Source organism: Hemicordylus capensis, chromosome 17, assembly GCF_027244095.1.
Source record: "Hemicordylus capensis ecotype Gifberg chromosome 17, rHemCap1.1.pri, whole genome shotgun sequence".
Classification (NCBI taxonomy): Eukaryota; Metazoa; Chordata; class Lepidosauria; order Squamata; family Cordylidae; genus Hemicordylus; species Hemicordylus capensis.
In genome coordinates, this window is record NC_069673.1 from 15,863,487 (window position 1) to 15,880,105 (window position 16,619).

Genomic DNA, 16,619 nt, shown 5'->3' on the forward strand with positions numbered 1-16,619 from the left:
TGTGAGAGAGAGAGAGAGAGAGAGAGAGAGATCAGGTCCTCTAAGCCAAAAGGACGGGCAGAGATGCATCCTGCACACAACATATTTTTATGTGCTTATTTAACCTGTTTCTATATATACCCCCCGCTCCCCGGCCCGCCAAATGTGCTTCTCTTTGCCTCCTTTTTTTTTGTGGCTTCTAGAACAATGGCAAAGAGTCCTGGGTGACATCAGACGTGTGTCTCATAGTTTCCACCACATGAAGACGACAAATAGTCCCGGGAAGCTCAAAGGCCTGGTGGGGAGGGGTGATAGCAGGCTGCAGGCGAGACCCCACCCCCAACCCCCACTGTAATCCAGCCCCTCCTGGTCCAATTCGGCCCCAGCTGAAGGCATCCTTTGCCCGACCTGGGCAGCTCTCCTCAGCGGCCACCCTTGAGCTCTGCTGGGATGTGCAGCTCGAGGCCCAGCTTGGGCAAGGCAGGAGGCGGGTGAGTGGGCCAAGCGGGCGAAGAGGGTGGCCAAGCCAGGCCTTCGCTTGCCTCACCTGGCCACCATCCCCACTTTGCAAAGCTATAGGGCAGCGGCCGGAGTCAGACCCTTGCTCCCTCTAGGGCAGGGCTGTCGGCACTGGCTGGCAGCAGCAGCAGCCGCAATCCAAGTCTCCAGGCAAAAGGTCCTTCACAGCCTTACCTGCCAGGGACTGACCCTGGCTGGGCCTTCTGCCGCTGAGCTGCAGCCCCAGCCCGAAAGAAGCTGCCTTCGCCTGAGTCGGAGCCTTGCTCCGGACTGTCGGCACTGACTGGCAGCGGCAGCAAAGCTCTCTCCGGAGCATCAGGCTCGGGCGGAGAGGCGGGCGGGCTCAGCCAGCCCTGCTCGGCTCTGCACCGGGCCCCGCATCATGCAAAGCAGCTGAGCCGGGGCTCCTCCCCCCCCCCTTCGCCCCGCGCAGAAGTTGTGTAGGCAGGACGGAGGGAACAGAGGGAGGAGGGGCCTTCGAGGAGGAGGAGGAGGAGGAGGAGGAAGAGGCAGCCTCTGGACAGAGAGAGCCGAGCGAGCAGCTGCCTGGTGGCGTGGACGGGGCCGGCAGCAGGACAGGAGCCCCCCTCTCGCTGGCAATGCGCGGTGGTGAGTCCTGCCCAGCTGGTGGCTGGCCCCGATCCTCTCGGTTCCTGCTTCTCCCCCCCCGCCCCACTCCAGGGACTCTCCCTCCAAGTAACTCCTGCTTCTTCTTCTTTTTCTCCTTCTCCTCCTGCCCCACACAGGGCTGTGCCGCCCCCTCCGCTCGGTGGCGATGCTGCTGCTGCTGCTGCTGAGCCCGTGGGTCAGCCCGGGAGCCTCCGGCGCAGGTAGGGAAGGAGAAGCCCCTCGCCCGCTTCTGGGCGGCAGCCAGCAGGCCCTGGGAGGGACCCCCGGGGGAGAAGCAGGCAGGGGGCGCGTGTGGCTTCTTGTGGTCCCGGCGGGGCTGGGCAGTGCCCTGGGGGAGACAGACCGGTGAGGTTGGGGGCCCTTGGCATGATTTGGCGGCAGTGCTGCTGCTGGTTGCCTTTCTGCAGCAGACCAGAAGCGGGAGGAGGAAGCCCCTTGCAAGCCACCCCTTGGAGCGAGGGCGACCGCTTGGCTGGCAGGCGCTGGGCGCACCCTGGGAAGCCCCTCGGCTGCTGCATTCTGCTGGGGAGCATCTCTGGGCCAGCCGGGGGGCTCTTGCCTTCTTTCTGCCGCAAGGGTCGTGGGGAGGAGCAGGGCGCAGCATGGGGCCTTGGGGCCCATGGCCTCAGCTGTGGAGGAGGAGGAGAGGCTGCATCTCTGGGCATGCACAGAGTGCTGCCCTTTGCACATCCCACATTCGGAAGCAGGAGGCTCCAAGAAGATGGAAGCAGCAATGTCCCGGCACGCAGAGAGCCCGGCCAGTTGCCACAAGCACAAATGCTAGAGTCTGCAAGGCTAGGCCAATGCGCTGCAGTCTGCTTGGCTGGGGCGTCTCGGGGCATCTGCTTGCAGGCTCTGTTCACTGGGCTTGGGGCATCCCGTGCTCGATTCCTGAAGAATTTGCAATAGCAAGCAGCAGTTCTTTTTCCGTGCGCGTGGAGGCACTGAAAGCTCCCTCTTGTTCTAGAAGCACTAAGCCCTGCTGGCCCCCAAGGGGAGACCCAGAGGCTGTCTTACCTCTGGACTTTGGGGCCAAAATCCAGGGCCTCCACACTCCCTGGGGCCTCCCAAATCCTCTTTAGTCTGTCCTGGATGGTGCGGCCGTTGTGTTGTGTGCGTAGGGAGATGATGCTTACCTTGGAGCCGTGGAGCGGGGGGGCCCTCCAAAGGTCTTGAAGCCCAGGCTCCAAAATTATCTAGGTGCACCTCTGGGGAGACCCCCCCCCTTCCCTCCCCACTGAACCAGACACCCTTGCTTCATGCCCTGCTTTCTCCTTTTGTTTCCCGGTGCTCTTCCATCAAGGCTGGCTTGATTTTAGGTGCTTCAGGGTCTTGAAAAGAAGCAAGGTCTCTCTCTGTTGTGGTGTGACTGTCACCGAAAGCTGTGCAGTGTGCAGCCCGCCCTGCCCCCCAATAAGAAGCCAAGGCCCAATGCTTCATGCATTCCCTTCCCTTCACAGGAAGCTTGCCTGCTCTTCCACCAAAGAAAAGGAAATGCCTTTGCCTGCCTGCCCTCCTTTGCAGTTTCTCAGTCCTTTGGACTCCAGCGGAGCAGCCAGAAAGCTCTCCTGGGTGCTTTCCAGACTAGACCCTGCAACGAGGTCAGGACGTATCTCGGAAGGGTGCTTGCACACTCCCTGTGTCGTGACAGCACAGTCCCTACGCGGACAGCGGGGTGCCGTTCACACTGCCAATGCCTTGTTGCGAATTTAATTGCTGTGATATAGTGCGAGGACGTCGAATATCTGGCGTAAGAAAGTTGCTGTTCTTTTGGGTAGTTCGTTTCCGCAAGACTGCTCCCCCTGCTGTTTACGTTTCCAATGCGACTTGCTCGAACGGAGGCATTCAGCTAGTCTGGAAAGCACCCGGGGCTCCAAACAGGACGGATGACGCAGCGCCATTCCCTGCTTGGAGGTCGTTGGCCGTGGCTGTCCGTTTTTGCACTTAACATCCAGCCCCGTCATTGCTGGCGCCCAGCGTTCTGGTTTCCTGACACTCCCCAGAGAGTTTCTGCAACTGGCCAGGGAGAACGTCAGCAGGAACCAAAAGCAAGCACCAGAGCCAAGGGGCAGCCGAGAAGCAACACCTTTGCACAGGCTCTTTGGGATGGGGCATCCTCTTCTCCTCTGATGCTCTTTCCCCTTTGGAGTGCAGCAGAACCCACAGCCGGGTTTCACTACCGACAATCACAGTGATTACGTCGCTCTCTGCGTCCAAGCGATGGGGCGCCTTTTTTTCTTGCACCAGTATCTTTGCTCCCAAGAGAAGGAAGGGGCCTCTGAGCATATACAGAGCGCCTTTTGCTCGCCACTGTTCCCTACTGCCAGCCAGCTCTTGCACAGTCCAAGGCTGGTCTGGGACGTGGCAGTGGAGACAGGGGTCGTCAGAGACCTTCCATGAAGATTTGGTTCTGGGCATCGGTCTGCAGTGGTCACCGGCAGCTAATTTTTAAAGACCACAGGGTGTCTAGACAAAGGAGAAGGTGCCAGGCGTTGAGGCTGCCCAAACAGAGAGTGTAGAGGGTTCCTGATTTGCCCGAGGCCACTCTGAGCAGCTGTTTGCTTTCTCCTGGATGCCTGAGATAGGATCTGAGAAGCTGGACGTGAAATTCCAATGTGCCAGCTTTGTTTTTGAAGAGAGATCGGCTGGTAGAAGACCAAAGAGTTTCTCTCTCACTTTTCAGCCTGCAAGCAAATCCACTGTGCTGCTGCAGAGCATTCACTCCCATTGCTGGCGAACTCAGCTGTGCGGCAAAGTGCAGCGCAGCTCAAGATCGATTTGAGCTGTGCAGCAAAGCGCTTTGCTTTGACCGGCCAAGTCCCGTTCTGGGGCTGCATTGCGTGGGGTTGAAAGAACTTCCCTTGAAGGTGGCGTGTCACCAGAGCACAGGATCATTCCAGAGATCGGGTTATGGAGGGGAAGGCAGGGCTGGAGCCACAAAGCCGGGGTCAGCTGCCTTTCCCAGGATGCCGATCCAGCTCTGCACCACATGAGGATGTTGCTCGTCTGCAACCAGGATGCCAATATGGGCATGCGGTTCACCAGTATCTGCTGCCCCATGACACGTGATCCTGAGGCACATGTGCTGAGATCGCACGATCCTGGGGAAATGTCTTCGGTCAGCCCTGATTTCCATTCCGGGATCCGGTTCACACATGACAGAGTCAAACCTGGGCTGGCCACTAAGCGCACACCTCCCAGGGGGTCTCTTTCTGTTGCTGCTGCCTGCTGAGTGCAGCTGTACAACGTCTCTGCATGCAAAGAGGTGTTCATAGATCACATTTTTGCATGTGCACTAGAAACCTCTTAGAGGTATACCTAGATATGTCTGTATAATGCTCCCCTCATGAAGCTGCTTTATCTCGAGTAGGACTCATCACCCTTCTTGCTCAGTACTGTCTACTCTGACCAGCAGCATCCCTCTGAGATCCCTCCAAAGGTCTGAACAGGAGACAGCGGGGACTGAATTTGAGACTGTGTAGGCAAACAAAACAGGTGTCCTGCATGCTCCTGATGAGCATATGGGGCTGACAGACTGAGTAAGACTATTGGTCTGTGTAGCTTAGCACTGTGCTCTGACAGGCAGCATCTCTCTGGCCACATCTAACTCCAGATTTCGGGGACAGAGACAAGGACCTTCTGTCTGCAAAACTGTAGACAGGTTTCCTGGTGCCTCAATGGCTTTTCCTTGTTCGTTTTCTCCCGTGGCTGTGTTGATAGAAGCCAGATGTTATTGCTGGAGAAGAGCCTAAACTGGGAACCTTGTGAGCTGGGAAATAACTGCAGCCAAAGAGTCCGAAACCTGGATCCCCAAATGCCATTGGATTACGGATCCCATCATCCCCTGCCACATGGGCTGCGTGGTCGTCCAACCGCCCCCGGCTTAGCTCACACATTACCTGGGACGTTGCCAGAATGTGTGGCCAGGCGCGACGTTTCTCTTGTTTCTTCCCAGAAGCAAGAAAAGTGGTTCCCGATGGGAAGCCAGACACCACTTTCACTGGCTCGTTGGCCCGAGATAAGAGCGGTTGCTGCTCCTTCCTAACAGGCTGGTTTATTAATAAGTCGGTGCCTCGCAAGCTGTCACTCAGCCTCATGAGCCAGGACACGCCAAAATTACACACACAAACACACACATTGTGCCCACATCTCTCAGGAGGCTGGCCAGAGAAAGGTGCCCATGGGGGGCACAGAGGCCAATTCCCAGCTGGAGGCAGAGAAGGAGAAGGGAGTGGTCTGCTCTCTTCCCTTGCCGTAGAGTGAGGCAGTCCGACATTCTTGGGCCTCGGACATTCTGGAAGGATGCAAGGGAAGGATCAGGCCCCTTCCAGCCCCTGCTGTTTTCTCCGTTTGTTTCTCGTTAAAGTCTTGAAAGGAGGCGAGTGCCGGCCAACCCATCTCTCTGGAGAGCTGGAATTGAGCCTCCCCCGGTCCAGATGTTCTTCATATGTCCAGGCGACAGCATAAACAGGGAGAAATCCTCTCTTTGCACACCAGGAGTCCTGGCTCTGGTTCTGAGTCGGTGGCCCAGAGCAGCTGGGGTGAGGTTGGGGCTCCCTGCCCCGCGGGATGTGGGGACGGAGGGCCACCAGCTTGGAGGGCTTTCCAAGGGGCCTAGACCAAGTCTGTCAGTGGCTACTAGCCCTGATGGCTATGGGCCACTCCCTCCATGTGCAGAGGCAGGAGGAGGCCTGGGTGGGGGGGCTTCCCAGGGTGCTGGACTCAATTGCCTTAGGGCTGATCCAGCAAAGCTGTTCTTACAGGACTGGATTCAGTGCAGTCCGATTGGGAAATCCAAAGGGGACCCCTCTTTCTCCCCTGCTGGGCTCCGTCTGCCCAGGCCACACCCAAGCAGAGAAACAGCAGGGAACAGGTCTAGGGGAGGAGAGCTGGTTAAGCATGAATGGCCCCCTTTGGTAAGCAGGGTCCACCCTGATTTGCATGTGAATGGGAGACCTGATGTGTGAGCACTGCAAGATATTCCCCTTAGGGGATGGAGCTGCTCTGGGAAGAGCAGAGGGGTCCAAGTTCCCTCCCTGGCAGCATCTCCAGATTGGGCTGGGAGAGACTCTTGCTTGCAACCTTGGAGATGCCGCTGCCAGTCTGTGTAGACAATCCTGGGTTAGATGGACCAAGGGTCTGACTCAGTAAAAGACAGCTGCCTATGTTCCTAACAGCAAGATGTATTTCGCCCCCATGAGAGGCGTAAATTCTGAAATTCAGTTTGCAAAACAAAAAATTTGCCATTTGCCCGCAGAACAGAAAAGCAGCCTGCACTCCGATCTTAACAGCGCTGTCACCCGGGGACAGAAAACTGAGTCGATGAGTCAGCTTGGTTTTGCTCAGACCTGCAGGCAGACATCACACGCTTCAGCCTCTTCGAAGCAGCTCCCCCTTCTGGCACAGCCGAGTATGCACTTGTTTCGGAAGCGACTCTCCCGCAGAGTGTGTGGTTCATCTGTACACACCCTGGAATGGGAAAGCTGGCGCTTTCCTGCCCCTCTTTCCCCACCGAAATTCCCTAGCGTTGCCAAGCATTGACATCACCCAAGCAGAAAGGTAAACCAAGAACGCCCACCGGAATTGTTGCCAACTCCAGATTGGGCGAAGTCAAAAGCAGGACTTCAGGGAAAGGCAACGTCTCCCTCTGGCCATGTCTGCAATGCACCCAGCCATCGCTCACTCCTGCTTGTTCCCAGGTCGGAAGAGGTCGGGTTGCTACGAAGGGAAGCCACACCTTAAACGGAACGGAAATGCCACCTACTTGTTTCCCACTTTGATCAGCCTTGCATCAGCAAGCAGCAGGCCCTCAAGGTGATATCAAGAAGGAAACGGAAGCCTTTCCCAGTATTCAGTAGCCCACGGAAAATGTGAGTCACCCAACTTCCCACTTATCATTACATAGCCTGCATGGGGAGACGCAGTTGCCTGGAATCACACAGCAGCACAATTCCTTCTGGCAAAATAGATATTTGCATGCCCCTAATGGCGCAGCAGGGAAGTCACTTGCCTAGAGAGCCAGAGGTTGCTGGTTCGAATCCCCGCTGGTCTGTTCCCCAGACTATGGGAAACACCTATATTGGGCAGCAGCGATATAGGAAGGTGCTGAAAGGCATCATCCTCTCATCCTGTGTGGGAGGAGGCAATGGCCAACCCCTCCTGTATTCCACCCAAGACAACCACAGGGCTCTGCATTTGCCAGGAGTCGACACCGACTCGACGGCACACTTTACTTTTATGCCCTATTCAGCTTTACTTGCAAAAACCGGAACATGGATGTTTCTCCGCCGTGATTCTTTTCACTCTCTTTAGGATGCTGCATTTCACCCGGAAGGGCTTCTCGGAGGGTCCAGTCAGGGCTTGCCTCGTCAGGTGAGATGCTGGGATGGCAACGGTCCCTCTGATGGTTGGCTCTTCGTGGCGGGGACCCAGGCAGTAAAGGGTTTCTGCCTGGGATCCCTGAAACATGATCCAAGTTCTCCACAGGAGACTCCAAATCTGTTGGGGCAGTCGCAGTAGACTCCCTCCTTGCATTTCCAGAGGGGGGGGTTGCATTCTTCCGGGGGGGGGGGCCTGAACACAGCAGTGGAGAGAAGCTGCTGTTCGTGACATGGGCCGGCTCCTGCGTCCCTCTCCGCTCTTGGCTTCTGGGGAGTGTTTAGTTCTTTCCAGCCTCCTACATAAACACTTCATTCCTCGACCTCGTTTTTGTTCAAGTGTCTCCATCGCAGCTTCAGCCCTTTTGGCACGCCGAGGGGGGAAAGGCTCCTCCACACGGCAGCTGCAGGGCAAGGTCTGTGCCAGCATCCCCTCGACTCTGACGCCTGGCTGTTGACGTGGGAGGGGGCCAGGATCCGGCCCCAGCACAGGCTGAGAACGGGCAGTCTCGAAGGCCGTGACGTCTAAATGGAGACTCCATGTTCAGAGGGAATCTATCTTAGAATGCCCGCCGGTTGCTGGCATTGGGTTGGCCTCTGGGAGCTGGGTTTGGCCCATGGCCTGATGACCAGCAGGGTTCTTCTCATGTGCTTATAACTAACGTGGGGTAGGGTTATTGTGAACAGAAACCACGCCTAAAAACTCCACAGAACGATGACCTGCTTGTCCTTTCCCTCCATCATCACCTCTTTGCCTCAAAGGCCGTCTGAGACATCTTCTGGTAGCCCACAGAAAATGTGTCTCGCCCAGCTTCCCCGCTGTCATTGGACAGCCAGCCTGGACGGGGAGACCCAGGCAGCAGCCAGGCAAGTGGCCTGGAATCCCACCTCCCGGACCTCCCTTCGGACCCACGAGCGCCGCCGGTATTGCCACGCCGCCGCCGCCATGCTCAAAGTTGCTTGCCGAAACGCTCAACAGGGATGTTTCTCCTCTCTGAGCGAATAGGAAGTGGGGTAGCTCTGTGCATCTTAGATACGGCCGCTCCAGATATCGATCCGAAATGGGTGTCACTGCCACCAGCAGCTGACTCTGCAGATAGCATCAACTCTCCGCCCTGGAAGTTGCTTCCTCTCGGCAGGGTTGCCAAACTGTCTGTCCTCCCCAACCCACAGAGAGCGTGAAGAGAAGGCAGGCAAACACCTGCCTGCAAAAGGTGTTGGGATTCAAATCGATTTGATTTGATGCCCTTATTACAATCACAGACCAGCACAGTTTGCAAACCGAAGCCCCACAAAAAACCCTACATAACCTACAGATTTGTAATGCGGTGGTTAAGCACATACTTAAGCATACAGATCAGTTAACCGTGATTCTTAATGAACGCCTGGCGAATTTTACTGGCTGTCAAACAGAACTTAGCCACATCATAGGGTCTCAGATCATTCTGGTCTGTTACAAGATAATCAAGATTTAAAAAAAGAGTCTGTACAACCTGGACGACAGCTAATAAAAGGGGTTATATGTTCATGCCGTATATCTCGGTCAAATTGACAATAAAGGAGCACATGAGCCATTGATTCGATGTTGCCTTCTGGAGCTCTCTGTGCTGCCCGGGTGGTTCCCTTCCCCATTTTGCTTGCCAAGGAAGCCGTCTGCAGCGCCGGTGGGGGGGGGGGGCCTTGCTGGAGCGCTGGCGAGGCTCTTCTGTTCAGGGCAGCCACGGAGCCCTTGGGGAGGAAGGAGGGGTCCCCTCTGGGTGACTGCCGTGCTCTCCCCCCACAGCGAACCCCTGCTGCTCTTTCCCCTGCCAACACAAGGGTGTGTGCGTCCAGGTCGGCACGGAGGGATACGTCTGCGATTGCACCCGGACCGGCTACTTTGGGCCCAACTGCACCTTCCGTGAGTACCTCCCAGCTGCTGTCGTGGGGCGCCGTGACAGCGAACTGGCGTGAATGTGTAGCGTAGACACCCCCCCCTTCCGAGGTGCTTGTGGGCTTCAGTGAATAGTGGGGGGGGGCAGTGCCCCGGGGTGGTACTTTGCACCAGGTGGAGCCTGCAAGCCTCTCGGGGGAAACCCGTTGCATTTGCAGATGGTCGGAGCCCAAGTTTGCAAGGGCAGCTTAAACCGGCTTCCAACCGGTGGGTTCAGCCCACAGCTGAACCCCTGGCCGAAGGAACCTGGAATGAAGATCCCTCCGCTCCCTCACGCCCCCGCATTTCCCGGGGAGCCCAGTTGGGAACCGGATTAGATGGAGAGCGCCATCAGGCCCCCCTGCGTCCTTTTGCCAGGGGACGGGGTGGGAATACCCACCTGGCTTGTGTGTGTGGGGGGGGGGGGAAGAGAGCCAGGCCCGGGGGGGGGGGATCCCGGAGCCAGAGGCCCTGGTGCCGACCCTGCAGGGTGTGGGTGCCCTCCTTGCACGATGCCCGTGCGGGTAACACAAGGGGCGCCTGGTGGCTTTGCTTCCTCCCCAGCGGAGTTCTGGATGAGGCTGCGTGATGCCCTGAAGCCCAGCCCAGCCTTCTATCACTTCCTCCTGACCCATTTCCAGTGGTTCTGGAGCATCGTCAACAACACCTTCGTCCGAGACACCCTGATGCGCCTGGTGCTGACGGGTGAGTCGGACGGGGGAAGCAGCCCTGGGGTGGGCAGACCCGGAGCTTCTCTGCAAACGTTGGTCCCTGAGGGTCAGAGCCAACGCAGTGAGGGCTGCGGTGGGGGGGGGGGCAGCCCAGGGAACTGGGGGTCTCGGAAAGGACAGCCCCAAACCAGCAGGCACCTGAGGCAAGACATCCCGGCGCCCTGCCCTGCCCGCACCTGAACTTGCGGGCAATGCGCCTTGCCAGCACAGCTGTCGCAGGGCTCCTGTTCATTCCCGAGAAGGCATGTGCCGGAGAGCTTCCCCCTGGAAGGGATGCCTGGTGAACCCCTTTCCTCTCCCCGCAGTCCGGGCCAACATGATCCCCAGCCCGCCCACCTACAATTCTGCCTATGGCTACATCAGCTGGGAGGCCTACGCCAACGTGAGCTACTTCACCCGGGTCCTCCCGCCGGTGCCCGACGACTGCCCCACGCCCATGGGGACCAAAGGTACGAGGCCTCTTCCCTGCACCCCCGACGACCCCCAGCGGCGTGCTTTCTGCTCAAGCCGCTCCGGGACGTTCCGTGTATCACTTCCGCGGTCACCTGCGAGGTTCCGTAAACTTGTAGAAATGTTCTGGAGATGTGGAGAGAGAGAGAGAGAGAGACGTAGGAGCTTGCACGGATGATATTTTTGTTGTGCGACTGGCAGAAAGAGCTGTGCAACTGGGAATATCCCGAGCTCATGGGTAGAGCACATGCTGAAGGTCCCAGATTCTAGTCACATGTCGTAAGGCTGGGAAAGTCTCTCCCTCCTTGGAGAGCAGCTGCCGGTCAGAATAGACCGTTCTAAGCTAGCTGCACCCAGCGTCTGACTCTGCGTGGCAGCCTCATGTGCCCCAAAGAGGCTTGGACTTGGTTTCTTGCCCTTCCCTTCCAGGGCCGGCCGAGCTCCCCGATGTGCATCTGGTGGCTGAGCGCTTTCTCCTGCGGAGGACGTTCCGGCCTGACCCGCAGGGCTCAAACCTGATGTTTGCCTTCTTTGCCCAACACTTCACGCACCAGTTCTTCAAGACCTCGGGCAAAATGGGCCACGGCTTCACCAGGGCTTTGGGGCACGGGGTGAGTAGCGCCTCTGCCCGTGGGGGTTGCGCCACAGAGGGTTCCCCCTGCAGCTCACTGGGCCAAGAAGAGGCACCTTTTTAACCTGGTGGTGCTTCTCTTGATTGAGCGGGGGGAGAGCAACTGGCCCTCTCCGTCCCCAGCACAGCATCCCTCCAGTGGCTGTGGCTGGTGTCTGTCTTATGTTTCTTTTCAGATTGTGAGCCCTTCGGGGACAGGGAGCCATCTTCTTGATTTATTTATTATTTCTCCATGTAAACTGCTTTGGAAACTTTTGTTGAAAAGTGGTATATAAATATTTGTTATTGTTGTTCCACACACACACTCCCAATGAAAACAAGGAGGTAAATGGGTGCATTCTTCCATCACAGAGAGAGGGGATGAGGCCAATCCGGGAAGTGCATCTGAGGTTCCCAATTCCCTCCCTGGCAGCATCTCCAGAATAGGGCTGAGAGAGGCTCCTGCCTGCAACCTCGGAGAAGCTGCTGCCAGTCTGGGTAGATGATACTGAGCAAGATGGACCTATGGTCTGACTCGGTAGATGGCAGCTGCCTTATGTTCTTATGTTCATGCAAACGTGTTCTGGGTAGCCGACACCCCTTTTAGAACAGGAAAAAACCGGCTCCCCGTGGGAGTGCTCAGGAGGAGAGAAGCAGCAGGGGCGGGAACATGCCCCCCCCCCCCCGGTCACAGGAAGGCTGCTGCCCGTCAGAGTAGGCGGTCCTGGCAGAGACGGACTTAGCGCCTGGCTCTGGACAAGGCAGCCCTGTCAGTTCAAGGGCCCCTTTTCCCTGCTCCCAATCCCTCCTCTCCGTGGTTCCCCCCAGCAGGATTCCAGACACGCCTTTGCCCTTGTGCTGGAAACCGCCCCCCCCTCGGGGCGTCCCCGTCAGAGCAGCGCTGCACCCCGTGTGGTGGTGGTGGTGGTGGGATTAATCACGGAGGTGAACGAACGCTGGGGTTCTTCTGCAGGTGGATCTCGGGAACGTATATGGGGACAATCTGGAGCGCCAGCACGAACTCCGGCTCTTCCGGGACGGAAAGCTGAAGTTCCAGGTATGAAGGCGGGGAACGGGGGGGGGGCAGGAGCTGGGCTGAGGGCGGGAGGGCCCAGGTACACCTCCTGGCAGCAGCTCCAGGTAGGGCTGGGAAGCCCCCTGAGCCGGAAGCCCCAGAGAGCGGCAGCTGCTGCTGCTGCCAGCCAGTGTGGACAGTGCTAGGCTAGCTGGGCCAGGGGGCTGACTCAGCAGAAGGCCGCTTCGGAAGTCCCTTGAGGGTATCCATCACTCAGCGGCAGGACATTTCTTTCCGAGGAGGGAGCTGCAGCTCAGGGGTCGAGCGAGCAGCTTCTTGGCGTACAGAAGGTCCCACGTTCCATCCCTGGCAGCATCTCTGGAGAGGGCCCTGCTCCACCTGAAACCCCAGAGGGCTGCCGCCGGCCGGTGTAGGCTAGATGGACCGAGGGTTCTAGGCTAGATGGACCAGGGTTTCTAGACTAGATTCTGGGCTGGGTGGACCACGGGTTCTAGGCTAGATTGACCACGGGTTCTAGGCTAGATGGCCCAAGGGTTCTAGGCTAGATCCTTGGCTGGATGGGCCGAGGGTTCTAGGCTGGATTCTCGGCTGGATGGGCCGAGGGTTCTAGGCTAGATGGACCAAGGGTAGAACTGTCAGCTGTCGTTCAGAGGCATCCATCACTCAGCCACAGACTTTGTCTGCTTTGCCTGCAGAAAAGGTCCGGTTCCCGGCAGCGTCTCCAGGGAGGGCTGAGAATCCCTGGAGAGCAGACCGGCCTGGCCGAGACGGACCCAGGGCCTGATTCTGGCTGAGGCTGCTCCGTTTGCCCAGGGGCAGCCCGGGCAGGCGGCTGTCGGGAGTCGGGCCAGTGGAGTCGCTCACCTGCCCGCTTTGGCTCTGGTCTCCCCAGGTGGTGGACGGGGAGATGTACCCGCCGACGGTGCTGGAGGCTCCGGTGCACATGATCTACCCGAAGCACATCCCGCCGGAGAAGCAGCTGGCGGTGGGCCAGGAGGTCTTCGGGCTGCTCCCGGGCCTCATGATGTACGCCACCCTCTGGCTCCGGGAGCACAACCGCGTCTGCGACGTCCTGAAGGGGGAGCACCCCACCTGGGGGGACGAGCAGCTCTTCCAGACGGCCAGGCTCATCCTCATTGGTGAGCCTGGGCGGGAGGCGGGCTCCAGGGCGGTGTGGAGGCATAGGGCTGTGGGAACAAGGAGAACACTCCTGAGCATGTGCAGAGTGCACCTTTCCCCTCTCAGCTCGGGGAGGGGATTCAGAGCCACTCTGAGCTGGGGCCCCGAGACCAGACGCCAGGGGATAAACGTGGCAGGTGGGGATTGGGGGCGGGGGGCACACAGGGCTGTGCCTCACCTCGGCCCCCAGCCAGGAGTCGTTTTCGGCTGCCTCCCCTCTCTGGCCCCTTCAGTGGCAATTAAGCCCCAGCATTCCTGGTTGCTCTACCTCCCCTCCCCTCCTGAAAACACTTAATTCTACATTAGAGTCTGTGGCTGAAGGGGCTGGTGATTCTCAAAAGCTTGCAACTACTGGCTGGACAGATAAAATATGCCAGCCTGACATCGCCCCCCTCTTACAGAAATGGCTTGTCATCTTCAGGGCTCCCCCTGAATCAGGATCTGCTAGGTGGGCTCTCAGCCTCCACGCTTGGGTGGTGGAGGGGGCAGCCCTCAGCCATGCCCTCCCCCATGGCCTGCCTCTCTCCTCCTCCTCCTCCAGGAGAGACCATCAAGATTGTCATCGAGGACTACGTCCAGCACCTCAGCGGCTACTACTTGCAACTCAAGTTCGACCCGGAACTTCTCTTCGGCGTGCAGTTCCAGTACCGGAACCGCATCGCGGTGGAGTTCAACCAGCTCTATCACTGGCACCCGCTGATGCCGGACTCCTTCCTCATCCAGGACGAAGACTACTCTTACCAGCAGTTCGTCTACAACACCACCCTGCTGACGGACTACGGCGTGGAGGCCCTGGTAGAGGCCTTCTCCAAACAGCGTGCCGGGCAGGTGGGCATGTCTTGGAGAGATGGCGGTGCCTGGTCTGGTTCCGGGTGCCTTGGGATGGCATAGGATCGAGGTGCTCAGGCTGGTTGCGGGTGCCCTGGGACGGCATAGGTTCTAGGTGCTCTGGGATGGCATAGGTTCTAGGTACACCATGCATGATCTAGGTTCTAGGTCGGTGTCCCCTCTAACAGGGATTCCCAGATATGGTTGACTACAACTTCAATGGCTATTGCTTGGGGGATTGTAGTCAACAACATCTGGGAATCCTTGTCAGACCAAACACGGTTCTAGGTCCCCAGGCTGGCAACCTAGCCCCGGTTGCTTCCAAACAGGTTCCTGAGGACTCTTGATGGTTGCCTTTCAGCGGAGGATCCCCAGCTAGATCTCTGCCTCCCCCTCTCCTCCTCCAGTTGCTGTTGGCCCCGATCCTTTACGGCACATGGTCTTGACCTCCAACTTTCTTTCTGAGGGCACACCAGGGGCGGGGGGTCTGCACATGGGTCTGTATGGGGGCTCCTCCTCCTCCTCCTCGCCTTGCTGACGGGGCTTCCCCGCCGGCTTCTGCCTTCCAGGTCGGAGGGGGCCAGAATATCAACCCAAACCTCCTGAAAGTGGCCATCGGGGTCATCGAGGAGTCGCGCCTGCTGCGCCTGCAGCCCTTCAACGAATACCGGAAGAGGTTTGGCATGAGGCCCTACACCTCCTTCCGGGAACTCACAGGTAGGGGCGGGCTGCCCAACGACGGATGGAGACTCCTCGGCGAGGCCGCAGAGGGCCAGGGGAGACGCCACTGCCTGGCATGAGTTCTCCCTGCAAGGCCAGGGTGGCGGGGGAGGATGGGAGTTGTAGTCCAGCAGCCTCTGGGGGAGACCCCCCCCCCAAGTAGGGGAACCCACCCCTGCCTTAGAGGGAGGGTGAGATGGGAGGTCTCTGGTTCTGGCCGGTGATCACGTACTTTCTGGTCCTCACGTTTGTGCTCCCCGCAATCCGGAGAGGTCCGTCGAGAGTTGCGGCTCCCTGGATCGGGGCCTGAATTCCCCCCCCGACCCCCCCCCCCCCGGTTCACCACTCCTTCTCACTTACAAACCCACCCACCCCCCGCCATTCCTTTTCCTCCGGTGCAGGGGACGAGGAGAAGGCAGCCGAGCTGGAGGAGCTCTACGGGGACATCGACGCCCTGGAGTTCTACCCCGGCCTGCTGGTGGAGAAGAGCCAGCCCAACGGCATCTTTGGGGAGAGCATGGTGGAGATCGGGGCCCCCTTCTCCCTGAAGGGGCTCTTTGGCAACCCCATCTGCTCCCCGGAGTACTGGAAGCCCAGCACCTTTGGGGGCGCCACCGGCTTCGAGATGGTCAACACCGCCACGCTCCAGAAACTGGTCTGCCGTAACGTCAAGCGCTGCCCGTACGTCGCTTTCCGGGTGCCCCGAGACGGAGAGGAAGCAGCGGCCCCGGCAAGCAGCGGCCAGGGGGAGAAGGAGCCCTCTGCGGAGCTCTGACTGCGGGGAGCCGGTTAGGGTTCCTCCTGGACTTGACGGGTGGGTGCCACCCGGCCGGCTTCTCCCCCGTTTGCGGTGGCCGCTCTGGCTGGCAGGCCCACGGAGAGGGCACGGGGAGGCCTCCTTCCCCACCAGCCCCTCCCACCCCGCTCTGGGGCAGAGTCAATGTCCTGTGGCCCGTCCATCTGCAGCAGGGGAGACCCCCGGCTTCTCTCCCCATGGCACTGGGTCAGCTTCACCTCCCGGCTGCAGGAGGAGGAGGAATTGAATTGGGCCCGGTTGGCCTGCAGGATGCCGGGACAGCTTTTGCAGACGCCTCCGAGGGGGGAGCCTCTTCCCCAAAGTTCTGCAGGAGGCCGTTCAACGGGCTTCAGGGCAGATGCGTCCTGGAATGAAAAGCTCGGGAAGTCGTGAGTGTGTGTTGGTGGGGGGGAAGAGGACCATTGCCTTCCGGACTGCCCTGCCTGGCGGGTGTGGGTGGGTGCGTCTCCTTGCTGTGGTGGGGAGGGGGGAGGAGGAAAAGAAGGGTTCGGGCGAATGGAGGCGGGACGGGCACATGGCCTTGAGAATAAAGAAGGACCTGGACTCTGTGTCGGGTTTGCTAAGAACGCTCCGAGGTGCTTCTTCAGGCTGGTGGGGAGGTGACTGGCCCCCGCTTGGACCCAGGGATGGTTGGGCACGGGACCCTCTGCTTCTCTCCTGGGCCCCCACTCCCCAACCCACTCGACGGCAGTGCTCTGAGTGGACCCCCCCCCTCCGCTTTTGTGCCTGCAAGGCGGGAGAAAGGCCCCCTTTGCTCAAGGCAAGGCTGGGTGGCTCGTGGCGCCCTTGGGAAGTGCCTGGCGTGGCTGACACGTGGCCTCTGGCTCTCCC

The 16,619-nt window shown here is 59.0% G+C and overlaps 1 protein-coding gene across 1 annotated transcript; it reads left to right on the forward strand.

The window, feature by feature from the left end:
- The first annotated feature begins 946 nt into the window (after window positions 1-946).
- Window positions 947-16,321, forward strand: PTGS1 (prostaglandin-endoperoxide synthase 1). Its single transcript, XM_053281643.1, has 11 exons — window positions 947-1,107; window positions 1,245-1,328; window positions 9,289-9,405; window positions 9,982-10,122; window positions 10,454-10,597; window positions 11,028-11,209; window positions 12,182-12,265; window positions 13,137-13,383; window positions 13,965-14,251; window positions 14,821-14,968; window positions 15,373-16,321. The coding sequence occupies exons 1-11, from the start codon at window positions 1,098-1,100 to the stop codon at window positions 15,744-15,746; spliced, it is 1,818 nt and encodes a 605-aa protein (XP_053137618.1). The 5' UTR covers window positions 947-1,097; the 3' UTR covers window positions 15,747-16,321.
- The last annotated feature ends 298 nt before the right edge of the window (window positions 16,322-16,619 follow it).

What these genes read in the sequence shown, in the direction of transcription:
- PTGS1 (XM_053281643.1), top strand. An exon ending in CCCGGGAGCCTCCGGCGCAG is followed by an intron (nt 1,329 to 9,288) that starts GTAGGGAAGGAG and finishes CTCCCCCCACAG; the next exon opens with CGAACCCCTGCTGCTCTTTC. An exon ending in CCAAACAGCGTGCCGGGCAG is followed by an intron (nt 14,252 to 14,820) that starts GTGGGCATGTCT and finishes TCTGCCTTCCAG; the next exon opens with GTCGGAGGGGGCCAGAATAT.